The following is a 23,648-nucleotide window of genomic DNA, read 5'->3' as shown; positions in this document are numbered from 1 at the left end:
CAACAGCCAATGAACGTGTTACCGGGGCGGAAGTTGGCACCCTATTGGTCGAACCGTTACTATGAGGTACAAAGCTGATGGGAAGAACAGAACACTGGATAGGGAAAATATGTTTTTTGTTTTTGTTTTGTTTAGCTGTGACTTGTGCACAAATGTTTCCCCTTACCTTCCCAATCACACATAAACACGCTGACTGAATTTTTGTTTGTATGTGTGAGCAGTCTATTAATACATTTAAAATATACTGAGATCAAAAGTGAACATCCTTGAGGCAATACATGCAAAAATGACATTCTGGTCACCTGAATATTTTACTCACTGTTGTCCTGTGGTTTAACGTCTTCTTCTGTATGTACATCTCATTTAAGGGATAGTTCCCAACCCCAAAAAGTGATAATTTCCTAACTTTCATGTTCCAAACCCACATGATTTGTGGAACACAAAATTAGTTTGTTAGGCAGAATGTTCAGTCTCAGTCACCATTCATTTTCATGGTATGGAAAAAAGAAAAGAAGAATTTGTAATTAAAGTGAATGGTGACTGAAACTATCAGTCCTTTGTAACATTTTGCCTAGCATTTCCTTTTATGTTCCACGGAAGAAAGAAAGAAAGTTATACGGGGTTGGAACAATATAAGGGTGAGTAAAGAAGGATAACAATTTTCTTTTTTGGTTGAACTATCCCTTTAATGCAGCAATGGCTGGTGGCCTGCTTTAGAAAACAATTATTTTGTGGATGGCAATCTGCCTCTCTGCACGCCTCTTCCAATGCCCTCTGTTAGCATCTGCCTGATCTATCCATGAAGAGAGAGGATGTCCCTCCTCTGTGGCCAGAGCGGAAAGCAAAAGCATGACAATGTTTGCATCTCTTTAACGAAAGACAGGGAGGACCCTCCAGATGGCTCGTGCCTGACAAAGGCTGTCCTTGTCAACTGTGTCAAACTTGCTTAATTGTTACTGTCTAATGCTTCAGTTAAGCATGGGCAGATGGATCCAAAACAATGACAAGGAACTGAATAGGCACAGTAATCCACAAAAGCTGTGGGAAAAATATTAATCACTTACGACCAAAGTATAATGAACAAGTAATAAATGCCACAAGCCCATGGAAATTGCATTCATTCGAACAGTAAATTTAAACCCATATTTGTTAGAGGTCAATCTGTTTCGGAGACTTGACAATTTCTGGTTCAGACTAAAGTGTTGCTAGCTGCCTCTGCAACACTAGAGCCAGACACACATCCACGTGACCATAGGGATTTGAGCGTTAGACAAGTGTGTGTGTATGTGTGTTTGCCATAGAAACCGTAATGCACAATCAACTGCAGCAGTAACATGTTATTGGTGCATGTCTGTCCAGACCAAGATGTGCATGTTGTGAATTAAAAGAAATGACAAACCATGTGACTTTAATAATTAATTGGTAAAGAGTTTTCTATGAACTTTTAGATAACTTTTTGAGGGTGTATACATATATACATAAAGATTCTGAACGCAAATTAAATGTAAATGTTTTTCATGATCAGGCCTATCTGGTGTTCATTTGGTTACCCAGGCACTGGGCAGGTGCCATCTATGTCAACATTACGGCTGCGTTAAAACCTAGTATTTGTTTTCTTATTAGAATACATAATGCTAATGTCAAACTCTTGATATAAATTGTGAGTCATTTCTCCCATGAAATTTGCATCATTTATTGTGGGATAAGCTCAAATTTTTTCCTGTTATTACTGTTGTCATGACGAGCATATTTTAGACTTGCGCTGTGACTCTCAAGGGAAACTGAGAGCATGCATGTTTAAGTGACAGACTTCACAGTGTGTGAACAGCACATATTGTTTCTTTGAATCCACGTGCAGACGGACCGCCGCTATCATGTAACACCAGCTATTCTTAGATATTATTTGTTGTTTAATTCATTCATTACATCCATCTGCAGTTAATTTCCCTCTCTAACTTCAATGCGATTCAGTGATACAGAAAGCTCCTGTAAATACTTTTGAAAATGGACACTCCACAATTCATACACATTTGACATTGCTAAATATATTTTTGATGATGACAATATAACGAAAAAGATGGCTCAAGTTTCTGGATGCGGCCCGCGTGTTGAGTAGCGCTGATGCTGAGTTTCAAATCGGTCACTTTATTAGGGTATATTTTGATTAGGATCCTGCCTTTGAACACGTTCACACTCATCCGTTTAACTTAGAAAACTCAGCATTTAGTTTCCTAACATCATCACTTTCCGAAGTATGTGTTAATGGAGAGCGTTTTTGAAAGTCTCCATTTTTGGTTGAAGAAAACACCCTTCTAATGTGAATGGGAGACGCAAACGTACAAAAACAATGCGTTTTCAGATGAAAATGGATTAGTGTGGATGTGGCTTTAGATGCCAACTGCCTATGTAGGCAGTAGATGGCACACTAGGTTTTGGAACAGAGCCTACAATATGTAACAGACAAAACACACTAAGCCCTTACATAATAATTCAGTTTGTTGACACAGCCTGGCCTTAACCTACCTTCTAACAGACAAATTCAAAGGTTAAAAAACAAGGTTATGAATTGTGTCCTTGTGTCAATGTCTTTAGCTTTTATAGTGATTGGAAAATGACATGTTTTGACAAATTTTACCAGCTGGATTCATTATTCCATCCTCATTCCAGCAATTACTTGAAAATGCTGAAATACTTCTCCACATGTAGATTTGTGAATCTGAGCGCAAGAGGCAGGCATGACTAGCAGAAAGAGACTCTAATCTGCCTGGCTACAAGGCCCAGCTAAACGATGCCAAACACTTTTGTAAGAATGGGGGGAAAAAAGAGGGCTGGGGAAGTTTTAAAGGTACATCGATGAACTGCAGATTTGAGGATGGTGAATGAAAGGACATTTTCCGTATGCTGATATAAAAGGAGCTAGCTTGCTGGGTGGATACTGCCTGACTGTGCTGTTTCTGTTTTGACTATATGTAGCTTTGAACATCTCATATTTTATCTGTGACTGTAGCAACTAGAGTGGAAAGTACAATTTCGGTTCAGATGCAAATAGGCGGCTTCATTGTTCAATATTTAACACAGACATAAGGGCGGTATTGAAGAGGCACCCAAAACCCAGAGCTGTTGTGTGACCACTGGTGTGCACTATACACAATTAATAAAGGAGCTGAAAGCTGAAAGAAGCAATATCATTGTTCCCCAGCTGATATCATGGAGGGGAAAATTAATTTCAATCCACTGTAAATTACAAACGGTGAGAGCGATCAGCTTTTTAGTTTATTCTGCTGAGCTCGTGAGAATCAGGCTGCTCTCTCTGTCACTGTCTCCCTGTCTGGAAATGTGATATTATGAAGGGCCTGAATAAGCCATAGGCTGTTTCTCTCAAAGCCACAGGGCAACTGAAGCAGAGAACAACTGCAGATGCACTGACATCCTTTAATGCTGCAATTTACTTGATAAATGTAATCTAGAATGCATATGACTAACTCACATCCTGTCTGGTATTAGTTCTCTGGTGCTTCTCATCTTGAATTTGCTGTCTTTAATTTTCTAAGGATTTTCAAGGGTACAAACATGTATAAATCACTAGTGGACTATGTGGAACAGCATGGCTGTTCTAGTGCGTGTAGTTAATATGAAATTTGTTTTGGAAAAGTTTAAATGTCCTGCATTGTGACATGCTGTACTCCATCTAAAACTATTTTAAACACCATTATAAGTATTATACATGTAGTTTTTATGACTTTATTGTACCTTTGTTATAAGGACGATTTTGCGTAAAAGTTTTCATCTTGTTGTCCTGGGTTTTTGGTATGATGGTTGTGCGGGGAGCACACCCTTTACTTTGTTGCGTCCTACCCATAGGGGACGTAAAAAATGGGGGCTTGTCCTCATTCTGTTAATTTGTTTCGTCATTTGTTTCATCCTTCGTTTTGTGAGTATGGGCTACCTTCCTAGTGAGTATTTGTTTTTCTCTGATTGGCTGTTTTTACTTGGGGGTGGGGTGACGACAAAGTGTCGTTTAATTATGGAATTCAGTATTGAGGCTTTTAAACAGGCACCATCATTGCAATTTCTAAATAGTTGCTGTAGGACTGACCTATTTTTGTTTGCAGATTTTTATGACGTGCCTGTTTCCAAAACGTCTACTGAGCAGGTAATTAGGGAGGTGTTACTGGAGAAATTGGTAAGGGCTGGAGTTATGGAAGTTGAAGATTTGCGTGGTGTTGAGGCTGCGTCTGGGTCAAACACGCTGGCTGCAGCGGAGGCTTCGGCTGGTGTGTCACCAGGAGACATGAGTGTTAGTCCTCATCCGCTTGTGGGTCTGCATACGGAGGACCTCAAACTGGCAGTCCAACCTAAAGAACTTGACTTGGAAGTCAAACACCAAGAGCATTCCACACAGCTTTGCAACTTAGGCAGAGTGAGTTGGAAGCTCAGAATGCATGCCGTTTTCAGGCAGCGCCAGTGAGTGTTCCACAGACTCCTATGCCGCCTCAGCCTGTTGTTCCAAGTACTATTTCTCCTGTTCCGACTACCCTTCTTAGTAGTGACATTGACATTAGTAGACAAATTCATTTGGTTCTGACCTTTAGAGTCCGAAGTCGACTTTTAATGCTTTTGAGCACATTGCTGTCACTCTACGTTGGCCAAAAGACATTTGGACGCTTTTCTCCAGTGTAAACTGGTTGGAAAAGCCCAAGAAGTTTGTTCTGCTTTGTTTCTTGAGGAAAGTCTCAATTATCACCTTTTGAAAGCTTCTGTACTTCAAAATTATGAGTTGGTTTCAGAAGCTTATCGACAAAAATTCCGCAACCATTTAAAAACTGCCAATCAGACACTGATTCTTCTAGTGAGTATTTGTCTGCAGAAATTTTAGATAGTTTGAAACTTTGTACTTTCTTTTGGTTTTTGAGGCCCCTCGTTGTAACATTGCCCAAACCAAAGAAAATCAACAAGGTGTTGATTCTTGGTGGTGGGAGTGTTATTTCCCATGTCTGTTTTGTGCATTATTGGTATTGTGATTTTGTTCTTTCTCTGTCTGTCTGTGTGAGTGTGTTTGTGCTTGGTGTGTCTGTTCCAGGTGCAGCTGATTTGCCAATAATTTGTTCTACCTGTGTGATGGCGATTGGCTGTTCCTGATTGCACTGCTAATAAAATCTCTGTGCTGGCTTTCAGATACGAGCTATTGCGACTTCGGGCCAGTCGCATTCTTCCACGCTCCCCACCAGCTGCCAGACCAACACCTTGAGTTTCAAGAACTATGATGGTTCTTTGCATTTTTGCTCTTCAGCAATAGTGTTGACTCAGTGTTTTAAGCAGCTAGTTTTGTAGGGATGACCTGCCCTGTTTATTTGACTATTCATCCTGTTTTGTTAAGTCAGGTTAGTTTAACTGTATTTGTATTACCTTCTTTCAGGTTACTTATTTTCTCCTTTTCTTTCTTGGTTGTTTTGTTTATTATTTTGGGCCAGGGGTCACCCTGAAGCCCAAGTACCTGCTGAATATTTTTATATCTTAAATATTTTATCTACTTCCAATAGAAACAAATATTGGATCTATGATCTTGTTGTCTTGGGTTTTTGGTCTGACGGTTGTGCGGGGAGCACCTCCCTTTTTTGCTTCCTATCCCTAGGGGACGTAACAGTATGCAAAATGTTTTAAAAATGGTGAAAAGACCAGTTTCAGTACCTATATTATATATTTTCCCTTAAACATACTGAATATGTAAAGTTTAACCTAAAATTGATATGCTGATGAAAAAAAATCATGCATCAACTACCTGTGTGCAATAGAATGGCCTGAAAATTACAATGAAGTGTTAATGATGCAGCAAAATGAGCAGCAGAGGCACACCTCTCAGCCTGGTGGCTTATTAGCTACCAAATGCAGAGGCACCATTCATCTCCCTAGCACCACCACCTCCCTCTGTCTCCATTTCTGGGTGGCAGGCAGTCTGTGCTCCTGTGATGTCATTGTGCAATGTGAGCATCCATCTTGGACTGATGCAATACTCTGGTGACACTCAGTAACAGGCAGCCATCGTCTGCCAATCCCCGCCCACATGCCCCTTTCCTCTCTCTCATTGTTTTTCTCTGTCACCCTCCACCTCTTGGTCCACTTTAAATTCCTACACTGTTCTCAAGTTTTAATCTGCCTCTCTTTCACCACTCTACCTTTTTCTCTCTCTCTTTCTCTCCTGGGTCAACTTTTCTTGTCATCTTGTTCTCTCTACACGCCTACTCCTAAGCTAACCTTCTCTCTGAACAGCCCTCTGGTTGTCATGGCATCAGGCACCATTGCTCAGCATTCTGCAGTTCAGCAGATAAAGGACGGGCTGTTTAACTCTTGCCCATCTGAGCCAGAATAGTCTGCAAGACAGAAAGATAGTATATCAGCAGGTTTTATCCACAGAGCATAGACTAATCAACAGCTTACGATGATGATTAAACAGCCCCTAAAACTAAATATCAGGCATGATAAGATTAAACAGTCAACAAACAGAACATCAGAGGGCTGAGTTGTGGATTGAAGTTGAAGCTGCAATTACCCCAGCCGCAGTCTCTAAAATCTCTGCAATAAAATGAGCCCATTGTTTTCTAGTAAGATACCGGGAAACCTGCTGGGTTCAACAGCTATCTTGGTACTCTGTCATGAGACAAGTGGCTAAACAAGGTTTGCCACTGTGAGAGTGTGCCAACTTGAGAAGCAAACAGTGACATATTAACCCTTTGCAAGAACTGCAAGGCTGCACTTATAAAAGTCAAGTAATGAATAGACTCCATAGCTTTAAAAGATTAGAGGCTGAAACTTGGGTGTGCCTCTTTTGGGCATGAGGTAGACTGAAGTCTAGAAGAATTACATATGGATTGTGTGTTCATGTCTGTGTGCAAAATTACAAAGGTGGTGGTCTATCAGTCCTTTAAGAAAATCATATTTAAGAACACTGAAGTTTTATGGCTTTTAGTGCAAGCCTACTAGCTTTGTCAACTATATGTTAGTGTAATCCTAAAAACTGACTAGATTTATCTTAAGTAAATACTGTATATGCTTATTGTCTAATCAAATGCTCTCTAAAATGAAAAATGTCCCTCCCCCTAGAGTTCATAGTTTTGATGTAACTAAAGCCTATTGGCTGTTTTAAAACCGGGATGTGCTGTTTGACATGTCAATAGGAAATATGTTATAAAAGAAAGAAAACAGCGCTATTTTATATCAGAATCAGAATGAGCTTTATTGCCAAATATGCTTACACATACAAGGAATTTGTCTTGGTGACAGGAGCTTCCAGTACACAACAATACAAAAACAGCAACAAGACTTTTAAAAAATAATTAAAATTGAATAAAAAATAAATATTGAAAAGAAAAAAGTATATATAGAATACACAATAGACACACATATATATATATATATATACATATATATATATATATATATATATATATATATATATATATACATACATACATACATACATACATACATATATATACATACACCACCGGTCAAAGGCCCCGAAAGTCCCGAAACACTTGACTGAAATGTCTCTTATGATCCCAAAAATCTCCCGATCCGAAGGCGCATGCCCAAATGCTTGAAATCAGTTCTGTAGACAAAAACATAACATAACCGTGCCACCACATCAATTTATTTCATCATAAAACCAAAATTCAACCAAAAAAAGAAAAGTTTTTTGAATGATATACAGTATATCATTCAAAAAGTATTCTATAATTTTACTTCTGATAACAGCTCTGAACTGTTTTTTTTTTTTCTTCTTCCTTTTGTGTGTGTGGGGTGTGGGGTGTGTGTGGGGGGGGGGGGGGGGGTGCAAAACATGACAGATATATAAATTATAATGCATCCTCCTCGTGTGGTTTTAAATGAGGATGGGAGTCTCATTTGCATCTTTCCAATCTTAGTTTGGATGCAATTCAAATGCCTAGCAACCACAAACGTGGGAGTTGAAGGCAATCAGGAGTAGATGCAATGACATGCATGTGTCGCTGAGTTCAGTCTTCTATCAAGGGATGAAACAGGCATCAGGTGCTGGTTATAATTGTTACTAAGAGCTGGGAGTGGGTTTATTGGATAGTTTGTTCACTTTAGCATGAAATCTCATTGGAACTGACACGGTTATCAGACGAAATTAATTGCGCTCACAACTTCAAGATAATTCAAGATACTACACAACCCAAGGACTGTTAAAACCCTAAGAAAAACTGCCTTTTACTGTAAGGGTTCTAAATTAATGTAGCTCATGATTAAACAATAATGTTCTTCATTTAAGATTAAGGAAGACATACTGTAACGTAGTGAAGTTTAGGTGATGCACTCTCATGTAATATTTCCTCCCATATTCAAGTGCAAGTGATGAGATAGATTTATAGTATCATATTTCTGGTAGTAATCTGCCTGCAATTAAAATTCAGTATGAAATTAGTGTAGAAACTCAGTGGATGGAGGGACAAAAAGGAAAGTATAGAGGTGTGATTCCTTGATGCACATTGGTTAAAGGCTGCCATTAGTTAAGTTTGATGCATAGTTGTATAAATATATAAACCTTTAAACAATCAAGATTTAGAGAAGGTAAATGTGCCTCTACAATACAAGGTGGATAAAAAATAAAGATGGATAAAAGGATAGAAAGGGATCTATACATTACAAATCTATGTTATTTTAGCCAAAAATCACAAATCTTTTCAGTCGCTCAAGCTTTAAAAGTGAAGCTGTGCCAGAATGCATATTTATTAATGGAAAAAACAAAAAACAAAAAGAAAGAAGTAGGTTTTTGAGATCTGAAGTCTTGTAAGGTCATATGTGTAACAAGTTCCACAATAAATTAACATAAAATGCAATATTTTAAAGCATGCAAACAGAATAAAAATGTACATGATGCTTCAATGTATTGGCAGGGTTGTAGCTTAAACATGATTAACACGCAAACATTTTCAGTAGTCAATGCTAAGTAAGGACAGATGAGACAAAAAGAGGACACTAAAGAGGGGTGTATGAAGTACATATGTGCATGTAACCCAGAGATCTTCTATACTGAGATAACAACCTCTGCGTTTTTACATTGGAGAGAGTGTAACGGTCAACTAGCGTGTTACGACATAAGTCACCATTTGCAGATACCATATAAATAAATGGGGAGAGCCATAAACTGACTACCTGTCACAAACTTGTCCATTGCTTCTCTTAATAAAAAACAATTGTATCGTAGTACAATCCACACATACTGCAGTTCATATCGAAAGGATTGTATAGTGCACTGTAAAAAATTTCGGTAATTTTAATGGTAAAAGTCTGTAAAAATACTACAGAAAAAAATTTAATAAAACGTTAATTGATTAACGAACTGAATTGATGAACTGTAAAATATACAGTAAAAATTTTTAATATATTTTAAAAGACAATGCAGTAATTTTTACAATAAAATGTTGCAAAAAGTACATTTTTAGATGTAAAAAGTATGATTTTCCTGTATAATTAATGGTAATAATTTATATTGTTTAACAAGAGAGTACATGTACTTTTTACAGTAAATTATTGTTAAAATTACAGTAAAAAACAATAATCGGGCGTTCCCACAATTCACTGCATGACCCATCATATTTCATTATATTTTATGGGAATAGTTATGTTTCTTCTTATTTTTAATATCAGTTACATGCATTGGGGTGTTCCGTTTTATATTTAATGTACTTTAGTTAATGTTTACTGCATTATTTAGATTTCACATGTGTTAACCTGATGGTGTTTAGTGTTTGTGTGGGTGCAACTGAGCACTGTCTCTACATGTTTATTGGTCATTGCTCTTGGAAGAGCCACTATTGGTGAACTTCATGCCATCATGTGTTCTTCTGTAATTATTACAGTGATTAACAATACCTTGTAAAGTAAAAAGCCAATTTTTACAGTTTCAGAAGGTTAATATCAAGTTTATGACGTTTTTATTACTGTAATTTTAATATATTATTATTATTAATATTATAATTTTTACAGTGCCAGCGTGGTCATGTAAATTACAACAGTTTTAAACTGTAAAATTTACAGGTTGTTCTGTAAAGTTGTTTACACTTTTATTGTATTTATTACATAATTATTCTGGCAACCACAGCTGGCAGTTTTTTTTTTTTTTTGTAAAAACAACAGGTTGTTTTTTTTTTTACAGTGTGTAAAACATGTCGAAGATTAGCAGACAGGTGGTAATTTCATTAAGTGATAAGCTGTTTCCTCACAAAAGCAGTTTATTCAGCACACTCAAGCATCTCCTCCATACACATCCATAAAAATAAAAAATAAAAAGGCCTCGTCTCCTAACCAGTGTACCGCCCATAGATTGTCTATGAGACTGCAGCGTTATGCTATTTTATGCTTAGCTTGTAGGCTCCGCTTGCTAGAAGGGCTCTGTGAAGCTTACTTAAATTGGAAAAGACTTGAGGCCTTTTCAGACCAAACGCGACACGAAAATGAGAGTTGTTAGCACATTCACGCCTTTACAATAGGTGGCGCTAATCGACAAGCAATTATACCCCGGTACAGTAGGTGCTTAGCAAACCTTTGAGCTGGTCTGCCCTCTGCCCATGACAGTCCATGAGAAGTAAAGGTACTTGACAAGCAGATCGAAAAAAGAAAACTGATTTCTCTACAAGCTGCAGAAGTGATGAAGCGTTGTTGAGTTGCTCAACGAGAAAGAAAACATTCGAGACATGTCACAAACAATTTCAGTTCACCTGCTGGACAAGTTGACTGGCAGTATTATCATGCATACACAGCCTGAGGGGTGATTAAAAAGAATTGAGTATAAAAAATCATATTAACGGTTAAAACATGTTATAATTTGAAATAAGAGTGATTATATGCCACTGCCACTCATGTATGTTAAGTAAAAAAAAAAAATATTCACTGAGTAATGCACACATTAATGACTGTTGTAACAGATGTTGTAAATTTAAACTACTGATTGTATCTTATTGCATTTAAATTTGCTCAAAACATGTTACTAATTAAACGTAACTGCATTTAAATGGCCAAAGAGTATGAACAATGCAAGAAATACAACACTTCACCCAAAGGCCATAACCATGTCTTGAACATGTCTTGGGGGGACCAAACCATTTTGGGGGTGGGGGGTCTCAGGTGTTAAGGTCACAAATACAGTATAGTGCTGTTTGGTCCTTTAAAATAGTAAAGGCGTGAATGCGATAGTTTTCTGAATAAAGGCTTTAAATCTTAACAAGGCCATAACCACGTCTTTAACATTGGGGGCCATAACCATGTCTTGAACATTGGGCACCAAACCATTTTGGGGGTTGGGGACCGCTGGTGTTGAGGTCACAAATTTAATGGTCCTCTTTGGTCCTTTGAAATAGTAAAGGTGCTGAATGCAATAATTTTCTGAATAAAGGCTTTAAATGCAATAAAGGCCCAAAATTTGCTTTTAAGTTCACACAGTACAAGACAAACACTGTCTGCACTGCTAGCAATTTGCCTGTTCCAGTCATCTTTTCTTTATGTTTTGTGCTGTCTCAAAGAGAAAACAAACAGAATTTAAATTATTCATCACTGATGAATCTGTAAAATGACATGACTGTGCCAACTGGGTAGCAAAAAGAAAATATTAAAAATTATTTACTACACTCAAGTTGTCCCTCATTGTGTTTTTCCCCCAAGTAGAATCTTAAAGTTGTCATGAATTGGATTTTTATTTTATTTTATAATTTTCCTTGAGGTCCACTTATAATGTTAGTGTGATTTTTTTCATTAAAAAATGGAATAATTGGTCATTTTCTATCCAGTTTTTGTGCCTATGATTCAAATGCTCCATTTTTTGGGGTGTGTGTCCTTGAAGACTTCAGTGTAAATGCCCACTGCTGTGATTGGGTAACATCTTTGCATGTAGATAAGTGTAAACTCGCGTGTGGAGTTGTTTTTAAAACTTCGGATGGTTAAAATATGACAACCGGAGGAATTCATCCATACATGTTAGAGCCAGGGTCTGATTCCGAATGAACCCTTCCACAAACACCACGGATACTGCAGTCTGTGACAGCGTGGTAAGTAATCACTGTAATTTACTTGTCTATTTGTGTAATATGTATTACTTTTATTCTTGTTTAAACCAAGATGTGACACAACGGTGTGTATCTTGTTACATAGTTGGGGCATTTTCCAATGGTGAAACATTTCCGTGTTTTACAAATGCTAAGTAACGCATGACAGTACCAAATAAAGTGTAAATACATGGTGCTATCACGTTTATAACTGTGAAAGGATACACTTACCGTGCAACATGTAAAGGCATACAAGATACATTCACTGGTGTTTGTCGCACTGTCATTTGTCATATAATCATCTTTCATCATATATTCAGTGTAGCGACAAACACATACGTTGTTCATTACAATGAGTCATGTTTTCATTAAAAAGGAAAGAGATTGTCTAAATATATTGATACCAATACTCTTTAGGTGCGTCTGTGGCAATTGTGCCATCATGCCAACAGAACAAGAAAATATATGCTGTTTAGAGATCCCTGTGCATTAAAACTAATACACGAGAGTCTAAAACCACTAGGATCAAATCAAATACTCACTAAATAATAATCACAAATACATATCTAACAGCCTGTAACATACGAAGCAAAACAATTAACATGGATACTCACACTTGTTTGTTGCGACATCACTGTCAGGTCCAATATAGTTGGCACTGTATCAACTTTTAATTTAAGTCTCTCTGCAAAGCCTGCTTCAAACTGTGTCTTGTTTGTGAAAGAATCATCGTCAAAATGAAGCGAGCAAACAAACACGTTCTTACCGAGACGATCCGGGACTTCATTAAAAATAAACGTCAGCTACACTTTCTTAATGTTGGGATCCTTGCGAAGCAAATGCAAGAAATCTAGTTTCCCACAACCTGGCACTGCAACATGAAATAAACGTTGCATAAGGTTGTCGAAACAATGCCACAACGAATGTGCGCTGTAATCAAAGCTAAAGGCTGTCCAATAAAATATCAGAGTATGCAACTTTTTTTTGGACAAGGCAGTGTATAGTGCACAAGTCATATGGACTACTGTTATGATGCCTATATGTCCTTTTTAATCTTGACAGCTCCTGCTCACTATAAACTGTTATTCTATGGAATAGAGTAGCTTAAAATATCTATTTTTATGTTCCAAGAAAAAGTAACAGCATATGGGTTTTGAACAACATAAGGGTGAGTAAATGAGTGAGTAAAAGTACATTTAAAATTTTTAGGTGAACTACTCCTTTAACTGGTGTCTCATTTTTTGAGCACAGACTTGACAAGAACATACTCAAAATAAAATGGTCTATTTTAAAAGAAGACTCTTAGGAGATGCTGTTCAAAATTCAGAATTAATTAAATCATAAAGAAATTATTTAGAAAATGTTAAATTGATTTTAAATTATTAACTAATAATATTTGTATTAAAAATATATGACACTGTCCTTGCCAAAACCTAAGAACACAATAGATGTCACAAGTCTTACCATGTTCTAGTTATGATCTGAGGGTGATAACACTCTATTTGTGTTTTATAGATGATTTTTCCTGAAGTCTCGACTGTCCCAGAGCCAGCGCCTTAAGTCTTGATCGTCCCAGAGCCAAATCCTGAAGCCTCGGCTGTCTGGAAGAGGAGGAGAATGGCCCCTGCTCGCCAGTCGCTGCCAGCCATTACGGCCACGGAGGCCGTTCCCATGCTGCTGCCAACACTCATGCCCACGGAGGCTGTTCCTCTGTCACTGCCAGTGCTCACGGCCACGGAGGCTGTTCCCCTGTCACTGCCAGCGCTCATGGCCACAGAGTCCGTTCCCTTGCTGCTGCCAATGCTTACGGCCACGGAGGTTATTTCCCTGTCACTGCCAGTGCTCACGGCCACAGAGGCCATTCCCCTGTCACTGCCAATGCTCACGGCCACAGAGGCCATTCCCCCGTCACTGCCAGTGCTCACGGCCATGAGGCCATTCCCCTGTCACTGCCAGTGCTCACGGCCATGGAGGTCATTTCCCAGTTCCCTGAGGCTGTCAACGAGCCTGTTCAGTTCCCTGAGCTTGTCCAGTCCCTGAATCTGTCCAGTTCCACGAGCCTGTCCAGCTCCCTGAGGCTGTCGACGAGTCTGTCCAGTTCCCTGAATCGGTCCAGTTCACCGAGCCTGTCCAGTTCCCTGAGGCTGTCGACGAGCCTGTCCAGTTCCTTGAGGCTGTCAATGAGTCTTTCCAGTTCCCTGAGTCTGTCCAGTTCCCTGAGGCTGTCGACAAGTCTGTTCAGTCCCCTGTCACTGTCGACTATCCTTTTCAGTCCATAGTGGCCGTCGACCAGCCCTTTGCTCAGTCCAGTTGCCAGCACCTGTCAAACACCAGTCACCAGTCTGTTCAGTGCCCAGCGACCACCCACTTCCAGTATGACCCCTGCCCAGCAGTCGCTATCCTGTTCCTTGTGGCCACCACCTTGTTTGAACTTCCTGCTGCTCTGCCTCTTGAACCTCCTGCGGCTCTGCCCCCTGAACCTTTGCCTCCTGTAGCTCCATCTCTGGAGCCTCTGCCTCCCGTGGCTCCACCCCCCGAGCTCTTGCCTCCTGTAGCTCCATCTCCGGATTTTCCGCCTCCTGCGGCTCCGCCCCCTGAGCTTCCAACTCCTGCGGCTTCGCCCCCTGAGCTCTTGCCTCCTGTAGCCCCATCTCCTGAGTCTCCGTCTCCTGTGTCTCCGCCCCCTGAGCTTCCAACTCCTGCGGCTTCGCCCCCTGAGTCTCCGCCCCCTGAATCTTCCATGGCTCTGCCCCTTGAGTCTTCCAGAACTCTGCCTCCCATGGCTCCACCCCTCGAGTCCCTTATAGCTTTACCCTTCAAGTTCTCCATGACTCTGCCCCTGAGCTTCCGCCTCCTTCTCTTCCTATGAACTATTTTTTTGTTTTATTTGTTAAGGAGAGTCAGGAGCCGCTCCTTAGATGGGGTCTCTGTAACACTTGGGACATTCTCCCTAGCAGCCACTAGAGGTCGCTAGGAGAATTAAGACTTTTAGTTTAAAGTTTGGTTTTGGGTTTTGGTTGTGTCTCTGTTCTCTGTGTTCCCTTTGATTAATCCCAGCTGTATCTTGTTAACCTATTCTCTGTACCAAATACACTGATTTGTCTGCAAATCTCACACCTCACTTCCAGGCTGTGACTTTTTAAATTCCCCACAGACTTCAGGATGAGGTGGTGGTGTTGCCACTGTTTTTAGAAACTCTTTTAAATGCAGAAAACTACCTATGGACATGTATTCCAGTTGTGGAATTATGTCCAACTATTAAAGATTGACATCTTGGGTCCTGCTTTCTGTGCACTTGTGTACAGACCTCCCAGATTTAATAAGGAATTCATCCAACAACTTTCGGACTTTCTCTCTGGACTGGTGTCACGTGGTGATAGACTCCTGATTCTTGGGGATTTTAATATTCACATATGCTGTCCATCAAAACCTCTGGTAAATGAAATTCTCTCCCTCACTGAGTCTTTAAATTTTGTATGACATATCACTGGTCCTACTCACAATATGGGTCATACATTAGATCTTGTGTTATCTTATGGTCTTTCTGTATCCAACTTAGAGGTCTTAGATATTGGCATTTCTGACCATAATTCAATAATGTTTGAGTCTGTCTCTACTTGTCCTCTGCCTACTTTTTCTCAGCCCTTACGTCACTCCCGGTCCATTCACTCGTCTACTGCCAATCTGTTTTCAGAATTTTATCTAACTCATTTCACAGATGACATCTTAGCTGGACTTGACACTGAATCATTGGTTGAAGCGTTTAATAAATCTTGTAATTTTACACTTGATAATGTCACTCCGCTCAAGCCAAGGAGAATTAAGGGTGTTTCACAGCCTTGGCTAAATGATGTCACCCGCGCTGTCAGACAAGAGCACAGAAAAGTGGAGTGCAAATGGAAATGAGACAAGCTTCAGGTCTCTTATGACATTTTAAAGGAGTGTTTAACTAACTATCAGAGAGCAGTAAAGGAAGCGAAAGCTAAGTTTTTCTCTACATTAATCTCTGATAATGCAAATCGACCAAAAGTATTGTTCAAAACAATTAATTCTGTTTTAAACCCAACTAAAAATGCTTTTCTGGACATCACCCAAGAGACCTGTGAAACATTTTAAACTACTTTACTCACAAAATTTAGCAGATTAAAGATGCGATTGTACCTGCACAATTTGATCAACCACTAATTCCTTCTCCGGTTTGAACCAGTTTCATCAGCACAGTTAGCAGATGTGGTCTCTAAGATGAAGTGTTCCAGTTACAAACTGAATATTCTTTCTCCATGCCTTCTTAAAGAAGTTTTCACGACTATCAGTTCCAGTGTGACAGCTATAAATAACAGCTCATTAGCAAGTGGAGTTGTTCCAAGTAGTTTTAAACATGCAATTCTACATCCTTTATTAAAAAAACCTTTTTTGGATCCGGCAATACACAACAATTACAGACCAATCTCCAAACTGCCTTTTATTTCCAAGATTTTGGAGAGAGTTGTTTATTCACAGCTCTACTCCTATCTAAATACATTTAACATTTTAGATACATTTCAGTCTGGTGTCAGACCCTTGCACAGCACTGAATCTGCATTGTTGAAGGTCACTAATGATATTTTACTCTCCATGGATTCAGGTTCACCTGTCGTCTTAGTTTTATTAGAACTCGGTGCTGCGTTCGACAATATCGACCATAATATTCTTCTCAATCATCTAGAATGTATGGTTGGCATCCAGGGTATGGCCCTCCAGTGGTTTTCATCCTATCTAAAGGAAAGTACGTTCTCTGTAAATTTAGGTAATTTTTCTTCTACGTCGGCTCAATTACAGTGTGGTGTCCCTAAAGGGTCGATTTTAGGACCCTTGTTATTTTCCCTGTATATGCTTCCTCTGAGCTCTATTTTTCAGATGTACAGCATATCTTATCACTGTTATGCTGATGATTCCCAATTTTATTTCCCAGTGAGTGTAGGCAAGAATTGTTTATCTGAGAATGCCCTAAATTGCTTCAAAGATATTAAACATTGGCTGGCAAACAATTTCTTATAATTAAATGAAAGCAAATCCGAAGTTCTGATTTTAGGTTCCTCCATGTCCTCCTTACCTGGCCTGGTTGCACAGTTAGGTCCTCTGTCGTCCAATGTACAAGATCATGTAAGGAGTCTTGGAGTGATTTTAGACTCCTCGCTACTTTTCAATAAGCAGATCAGTGCTGTTGTCAAGGGTAGCTTTTTCCACCTGAGATCTATCGCTAAAATAAAAAAATGTTCTTTCCCATAAAGATTTGGAAATTGTGATCCACTCACTTATTACATCAAGGTTAGACTATTGTAACTCAGTGTACATCGGTCTCCCTCAAACTGCGTTATCCCGCCTACAGCTAGTTCAAAACGCGGTTTTTAGGCTTTTAAAGGTCAAGAAAGAGGGATCACATTTCCCCGGTTTTAGCATCTCTACACTGGCATCCTGTGAAATTCAGGGTCGATTTTAAAATTCTGATATTTGTCTACAAGGCACTATCTGGTCTCGCGCCCCAATATATCAGTGACCTTCTACACCAGAGTGCTCAGGTCTTCTGATCAACTTCTATTGAGGGTTCCTCGTTGCCGCTATAGATCTAAGGGTGACCGTGCCTTTTCTGTGATTGGTCCTAATCTATGGAATAGTCTCCCTTTCCATGTGAGGTCAGCTTCATCATTAGCCATTTTTAAATCTTCTTTAAAAACATTCTGTAGCTTTTATTCTGTAGCTTTTGAATAGTTTGAAATGGATAAATACATGATGTTGTATTTAAATGTTTTTATTTGTTTTATTATTATGTTTTATATTTAACTTTAAATCAATCTGTTTTTATATCACACTGTCATTTTGTTTGTTTGATATGTAAAGCAATTTGGGTCAACTTCTGTTGTTTTTAAATGTGCTCTATAAATAAAGGTTGACTTGACCCTAGTTATGTTACTGTCTTTGTCAGTTCTTAAACTTTCATGGATGTAACGGTTTGTTCTGTTGTCGTGTTTTGAGTTCTTTTATGTTTATTAAAAAACAATTTTAGTTTTAATTAAAAAGCCTGCACATAGATCCTCCTTCTCCCACTTCTGTCCTGCAAACGATACATTAGGGAAGAAAAAATCCATTGATGGGATAACCTGGTCATTCAATACACTCAGGTAGTCAGCTGACTTTATTGATTTTATTGCCGCATAACATTGCTGAGCCTAGACCTGACCAATTGAAACAACCCCAGATCATAACACTGCCTCCAGAGGCTTGTACAGTGGTCGCATGACAGGTGCATTGCTTCATGCGCTTCCCTTCTTACCCTGATGCGCTCATTGCTTTGGAATAGGGTTAATCTATACTAATCAGACCACATGACCATTTTCCATTGCTCCACAGTCCAATCTTTATGCTCCCTAGCAAATTGAAATTTTTTCCAATTAGTCTCATTAACAAGTGGCTTTCTTGTGGCCACACAGCAGTTTGGTTGCAATCCTGTAAGTTCTCATCGCATTGTGCGTGTGGAAATGCTCTTACTTTCACTATTGAACATAGCTGTGAGTTCTACTGTCGATTTTGTATGATGTTACTTCACCAAGCGTTTTAGTGATCTCCGATCACGATCATTCAAGATTTTTTTCTGACCACATTTCTTCCACGAAGCTGACAGTTTACCACTATCCTTACTGGTTTTAATAATGCGTTGGACAGTTCTTTACCCAATTCCAGTGATTTTAGCAATCTCCTTAGTTCTTTTCTTTGCTTGATGCAGACCAATAATTAGCCCCTTCTGAAACATAGTAACATATTTTCCACGACCATGGGACACATCTTCCGACATGGTTGCTTAAGAAATTAGAAGCTACACACTGCATCAGTTAGGGTTAAAAGAATTGTTGCCAGTTGAAATATTAATCACTGCAATAATGATCCAATCATAGGCACTTAAGTATCTGCTTATTTAAATCCAAACGGCGACTTTTTTTTGGCCAGGCAATGTATGAAGACAATCCATGTAAGATTAGAGAGCTTTTTAAAAGGGATGCAAGGCAATGTTGCAGCAATATCATTTACATGTTAAGAGAACCCATAGGATAAAAATGTGTTTCTGTTTTTAAGGCACTTGATGTAAATGAAACACACATCTTCACTGCTTCAGTGTTTAATGTCGGTGGTCAAAACAGCTTTCTGTGCTTTAGCGGTACCTGTTCTGCTGGCTTTGGGAACTGCAGCAGCTCCTGACACGTGATTCACAGCGGAAAATTTTTTTTGGTCGGCAACACACTCACTGTAAAAAAAAGCTATGCTTTGAAAGCGCGCGATTCGGCGGGAACGTTCGTTTCAGGTGTGAAGGACTTGTTAGGAATCCATTGTTACCGTAAAAAATGTTAATTGTGGTGAGAAATCATGTCGAAGGTTCGTGTTTGGTGTAAAAAAGGTCTTTAAAGCACCAACCAGGTCTGGTTGTATTACTGCTGAAGAGAGAAGAGAGTTTGCTAAATAACTACACAGAGAAATGCATATAGAGTATGTGTATTCAGAGACTGTATATGGAGGAAAACATGGACCACTTGACAGAAAAAAAGAGATTTCACTATGGTGAAAGTCTGTCTGTCAGCTAAAAGAGCCAATCACCATATTAGCAAAGGCATTGCCTTGACTTTCTGCTCTAGAATATGCAAGCACATTTGCTGGAACAACCTGAAAAATATAGTTTCTATTAGTCTGATTTTAGTGAGAAGCACATTTTCTCGTGTAGTCTTTGTCGGATTTTATTGGTGATTTAAAATATGTTATTGAAACGTCAGCTTAGCCAACATTTTTGGAGATTTCAGTTTTTCCCCATTGAAGTAGTCAGTAGCTATTGACAGAACAGCAGCTAATCCAAGCTTCACCTGCAGGGGGGATCTGTTTGTGTACAAGCAAATAACCAACACAATGATGCAACTAAGAGGCCAAACAACCAGTGTGTAACTGATGTGGTATTGTCAGGTTTGGAGATGGGAGTGTGTGATTGTTCAAGGGACTTGTAAATTGGGGCCAGGTGGATAAACATGGATTCCATGAAACCCATGAGGATAAAGCACACTCTTGTGTTTGTGTCCCTTGCACTTTTTCTGTCACTCTCTCTCACACATGCATGTAGTATAAAAAAGCGTGTTTGTTTGCATGGTATGCAAATACAGACCTCAACATCACATTCTGCAGGAACTCTGCACAATGGAGTATTTCATGAGTAATAGTTCACCCCAAAATGATGTCATTAATAACCATCATGTCGTTCCAAACATGTAAGCAAGTTTTAAGCTATTTTATGTTTTGAAGGATCTTTGCACAGCTATTGCCATGCCATATTTCACAGTGACCATTTATGTCAAGCAAAAATCCCTTTAAGCACAATAAAAGTTTCTAATAAAAGTAGTCCATATGACTTGTGCACTATGTTCCAATTCTTCTAAAGCCATACAATAGCTTTGAGTGAGAAATAGACCACCAAAATTGAAGTCTGTTCAAAAGACTAGGAATATAGTTGTATGGACTACTTTTAGAGGATGTTTTTTTTTTTCCCCATTTTGGATCTTGATAGATTTGCTCACTAACTGCTGCTGTATGGCAAGAGCCAAGTAAAGATTCATTAAAAAAAATTTCTCCACTGACAAAATAAAATCATATAGGTTTAGATTGACATGAGGATGAGTAAATGATGAAATAATTTTAATTGTCAGGTGAACTAATTCTCAATAAAGAATAAGCAAGCAAGAATGATGTCAGGTAAAAAGCAGACCACGGTGCCGCTGGCTCAGTAAATTAGTGAGCACAAAGAAATCTGATATCTGCAAACAACAAGAAATGCCAGATGTCTGAGTTTGTCTCGTGCCTACCTTCAGGGTTGTTACCTTATGTATCACGCGATACGCCTGACTCACGCAACAAAGTATTTATATGTATTGGTATAAGCTCTGAGACTTGACCAGGGCTGGTCAACCCATTAGGCGACATAGAGCGGCATCGCTTCGTAATTTTAGCATGTGCCCAATCTGTGTCGAACAAAATGCGCCCTGTGCGTTCCTTTAACGTGTTGTGGGCCCCCCCCCCCCACGGAACAAGTAGACCATGTACTAAATGCCTTACTACCATACTACTCTAACTGATTCTGTTATCTGTGTTTGGCAAAAACAGTGAGAGAAGTATGGATAGTATGCCATTGTGAACATGGCCATAGACGCGGGGCTCGTGAATTGGAGCGATGCCCAGTGCATGAAATAATCACTGTTTTGAGTTGGTTCTTCTCAATGAATTTATTTAACATGTGGGCTGAATCATTTGAAGTGCTTTGTCATGCAGTAAAACAGTAACGGGATGCTTTTGAAGACAAAGAACAAAAACAACGCTGAATAAAGTGGATATTTACACTTCATTGAAACAAAGCCTGCAGCTGCATCGAATCATTTGCCAGTGATGAAGAAGGTCATGTGTGAGTGCGAGTGCAGTCTGTGAACGATTGTCTACTGCAGGTAAAGACATTTTCTAAATAAAAATGTATCAAATTACAAACATTACATGAAAGCATTTAAAAGTACTAAAAATTACAAAGCCAATACCATGCTTATTGGACATGTTCCTTGGAGTAGCCTACCATATAAATACCACAGTATAGTATAAAAATACCAAGGTTTTACCATATTGTACCATCTGTACCACCTGTACCATGATACTACCACAGCAGGCTTTTGAGAAAGATAACTTTGATAAACTTCATCTTCATTAAGTTTTTAGTCCATATTTTCATTAATGCTACACAATGTATGTAGATGAAAATGTTGAAATTATGCTCCAAAAATCACCAGAAATTAATGCTTTGGTGCTGTTTTTGCAAAAAAAAAAAAAAATAAAAATAAAAATAAAAAGGTGACTGAGGGTCTAGCTTAGGGTGACAAATGGGGTAGGACCGGCACTGAACCTCACTTTAATGTGTCTGACCTTTTACTTGTTGTTGTGATGGCCATGATTTAGGCTGCACATAGGGTCTATACTTTTATATCTGGACTTGTTAATAAATGAAAGGACACTACACCATTGGTTTGGTTTACCATCTTTATTTGCCATTATACTGAGTTAGTGCACAGGCTTAGTTATCTGGCTTAAAGGAAAACAATATTAAAATCAGTTAAAATTCCTTTAGACTAAAATGTTACTAAAACCTGATAAACACACTTTAATTTATATTGACTAAAATAACTATAGGAAAGGCTCTAAATCTGTTATATCTTGATTTAAAATGTTTGGTACAAGCTGTGATTGTTTCATTATGTTCGGATGGACTGATCCAGCAGCAAAGAGTTTCAAACAGGAAATGGAACTGTTTCATAGGAAATTGTAAGGATAGATGGAATAGACCAACTGTGAATTTCTGGAGGGAACATTGGGGAAGCTGGAATCTTGCAGTAAATGTGATTTAATATAGCAGAATGTTGTTTACAACAAAAATTATAATCATGACTCTGATTGTGGTTAATTTATATAATGTTGTTTCCAGGACATGTGTTTTCAGTGTTTGTGAAATATTGTGTTTGTTAATTCCACCTTCTGAATGTATATGGTGCTGGCCACCTCCTTTAAATTCAGTGTGTGTCTTGTCTAGTGAGTCAGTCAGTCTGTTATTTATTTGAAGTGTCTAGTCCTGGTTAGGTTTTGCTGTGATTTGAAATTATTTTTGTTATCTTCACAAATTATATGATGTGAACTGAACTGCATTTTGCTGATATTTTGGTTTTTACAGCTTTTGCCTTTTTCTCACCAATGGTGATGTTTGAGATCACATTTTACTTGCCTAAGCAAGTTCTAATAAAAGACTGTCACGATACACCCTCACTTTGCCCCTTGTTTTGTGGCTACAGACTTTTTGTTGTGATTTGCTGATCTTGCTTAAGGCAGATCCATCACAGTTGTGATACAACATTAATAGGATGAGGTTGTATACATTTTGGACTAAAATGGTAAAGCACAGCAAGCCTCCATTTATCCAGTTAGGAAAACAAGCAAACATAGAGGATACAACATGCCAACATGATCACATGGGAGATCAGCACTTTGTTTCTGAGAGTTCCGATACACAAGGATCAGTCACTTTATGCTGACTCACCGACAAGCGGCATCTCTTATCAAACATTTTTGCATCGGCTCTAGCCTGTTTACTTTTCCCCGTAAGTGTGGTAGGCGTGTTCATATCCCGGAAGTAAACACATTCGCATAATCAGCGACGAGCGTGATTCTGAAGTTGCCTTATTCCCTCTAACATTATATTTTTACTCAACTGATGTTTAAGTTTAATTGTGGGGTTTGGGGTGTAGAGTTTATAAAATATATATTCCACTTCACTGTATTACAGCCTATACAGCTGAAAATTTGCTTAACAGCATGCTTTTGGCACCCCCCTGTGGACCATACACCCTGAAAACTGGAGCTCATACATGTCAATACGCCCAACAACACTTACTGCTTTGGCCACTTGGTGCAGTGTTTTGCATTTCAGTAAGCACAGACCGATTTCAGATAAAGAAAGGTTAACCTACTGTTTTTGATTTCACTGCGAGATCAGTC

The 23,648-nt window shown here is 38.8% G+C and overlaps 1 protein-coding gene across 1 annotated transcript in view; it reads right to left on the bottom strand.

Annotated features, from left to right (window-relative positions):
- Positions 1–7,505: 7,505 nt before the first annotated feature.
- Positions 7,506–23,648, bottom strand: part of LOC127448779 (phosphatidylinositol 3-kinase regulatory subunit alpha-like) — a 238,408-nt gene continuing 222,265 nt past the window's right edge. The window contains exon 7 of the mRNA XM_051711628.1: positions 7,506–7,606. Within this exon, the coding sequence (XP_051567588.1) occupies positions 7,506–7,606 (101 nt within the window). The remainder of the gene's footprint in view (positions 7,607–23,648) is intronic.

This window comes from Myxocyprinus asiaticus, chromosome 12 (genome assembly GCF_019703515.2).
Source record: "Myxocyprinus asiaticus isolate MX2 ecotype Aquarium Trade chromosome 12, UBuf_Myxa_2, whole genome shotgun sequence".
Taxonomy (NCBI): domain Eukaryota; kingdom Metazoa; phylum Chordata; class Actinopteri; order Cypriniformes; family Catostomidae; genus Myxocyprinus; species Myxocyprinus asiaticus.
This window is presented reverse-complemented; position numbering and strand designations above follow the sequence as displayed.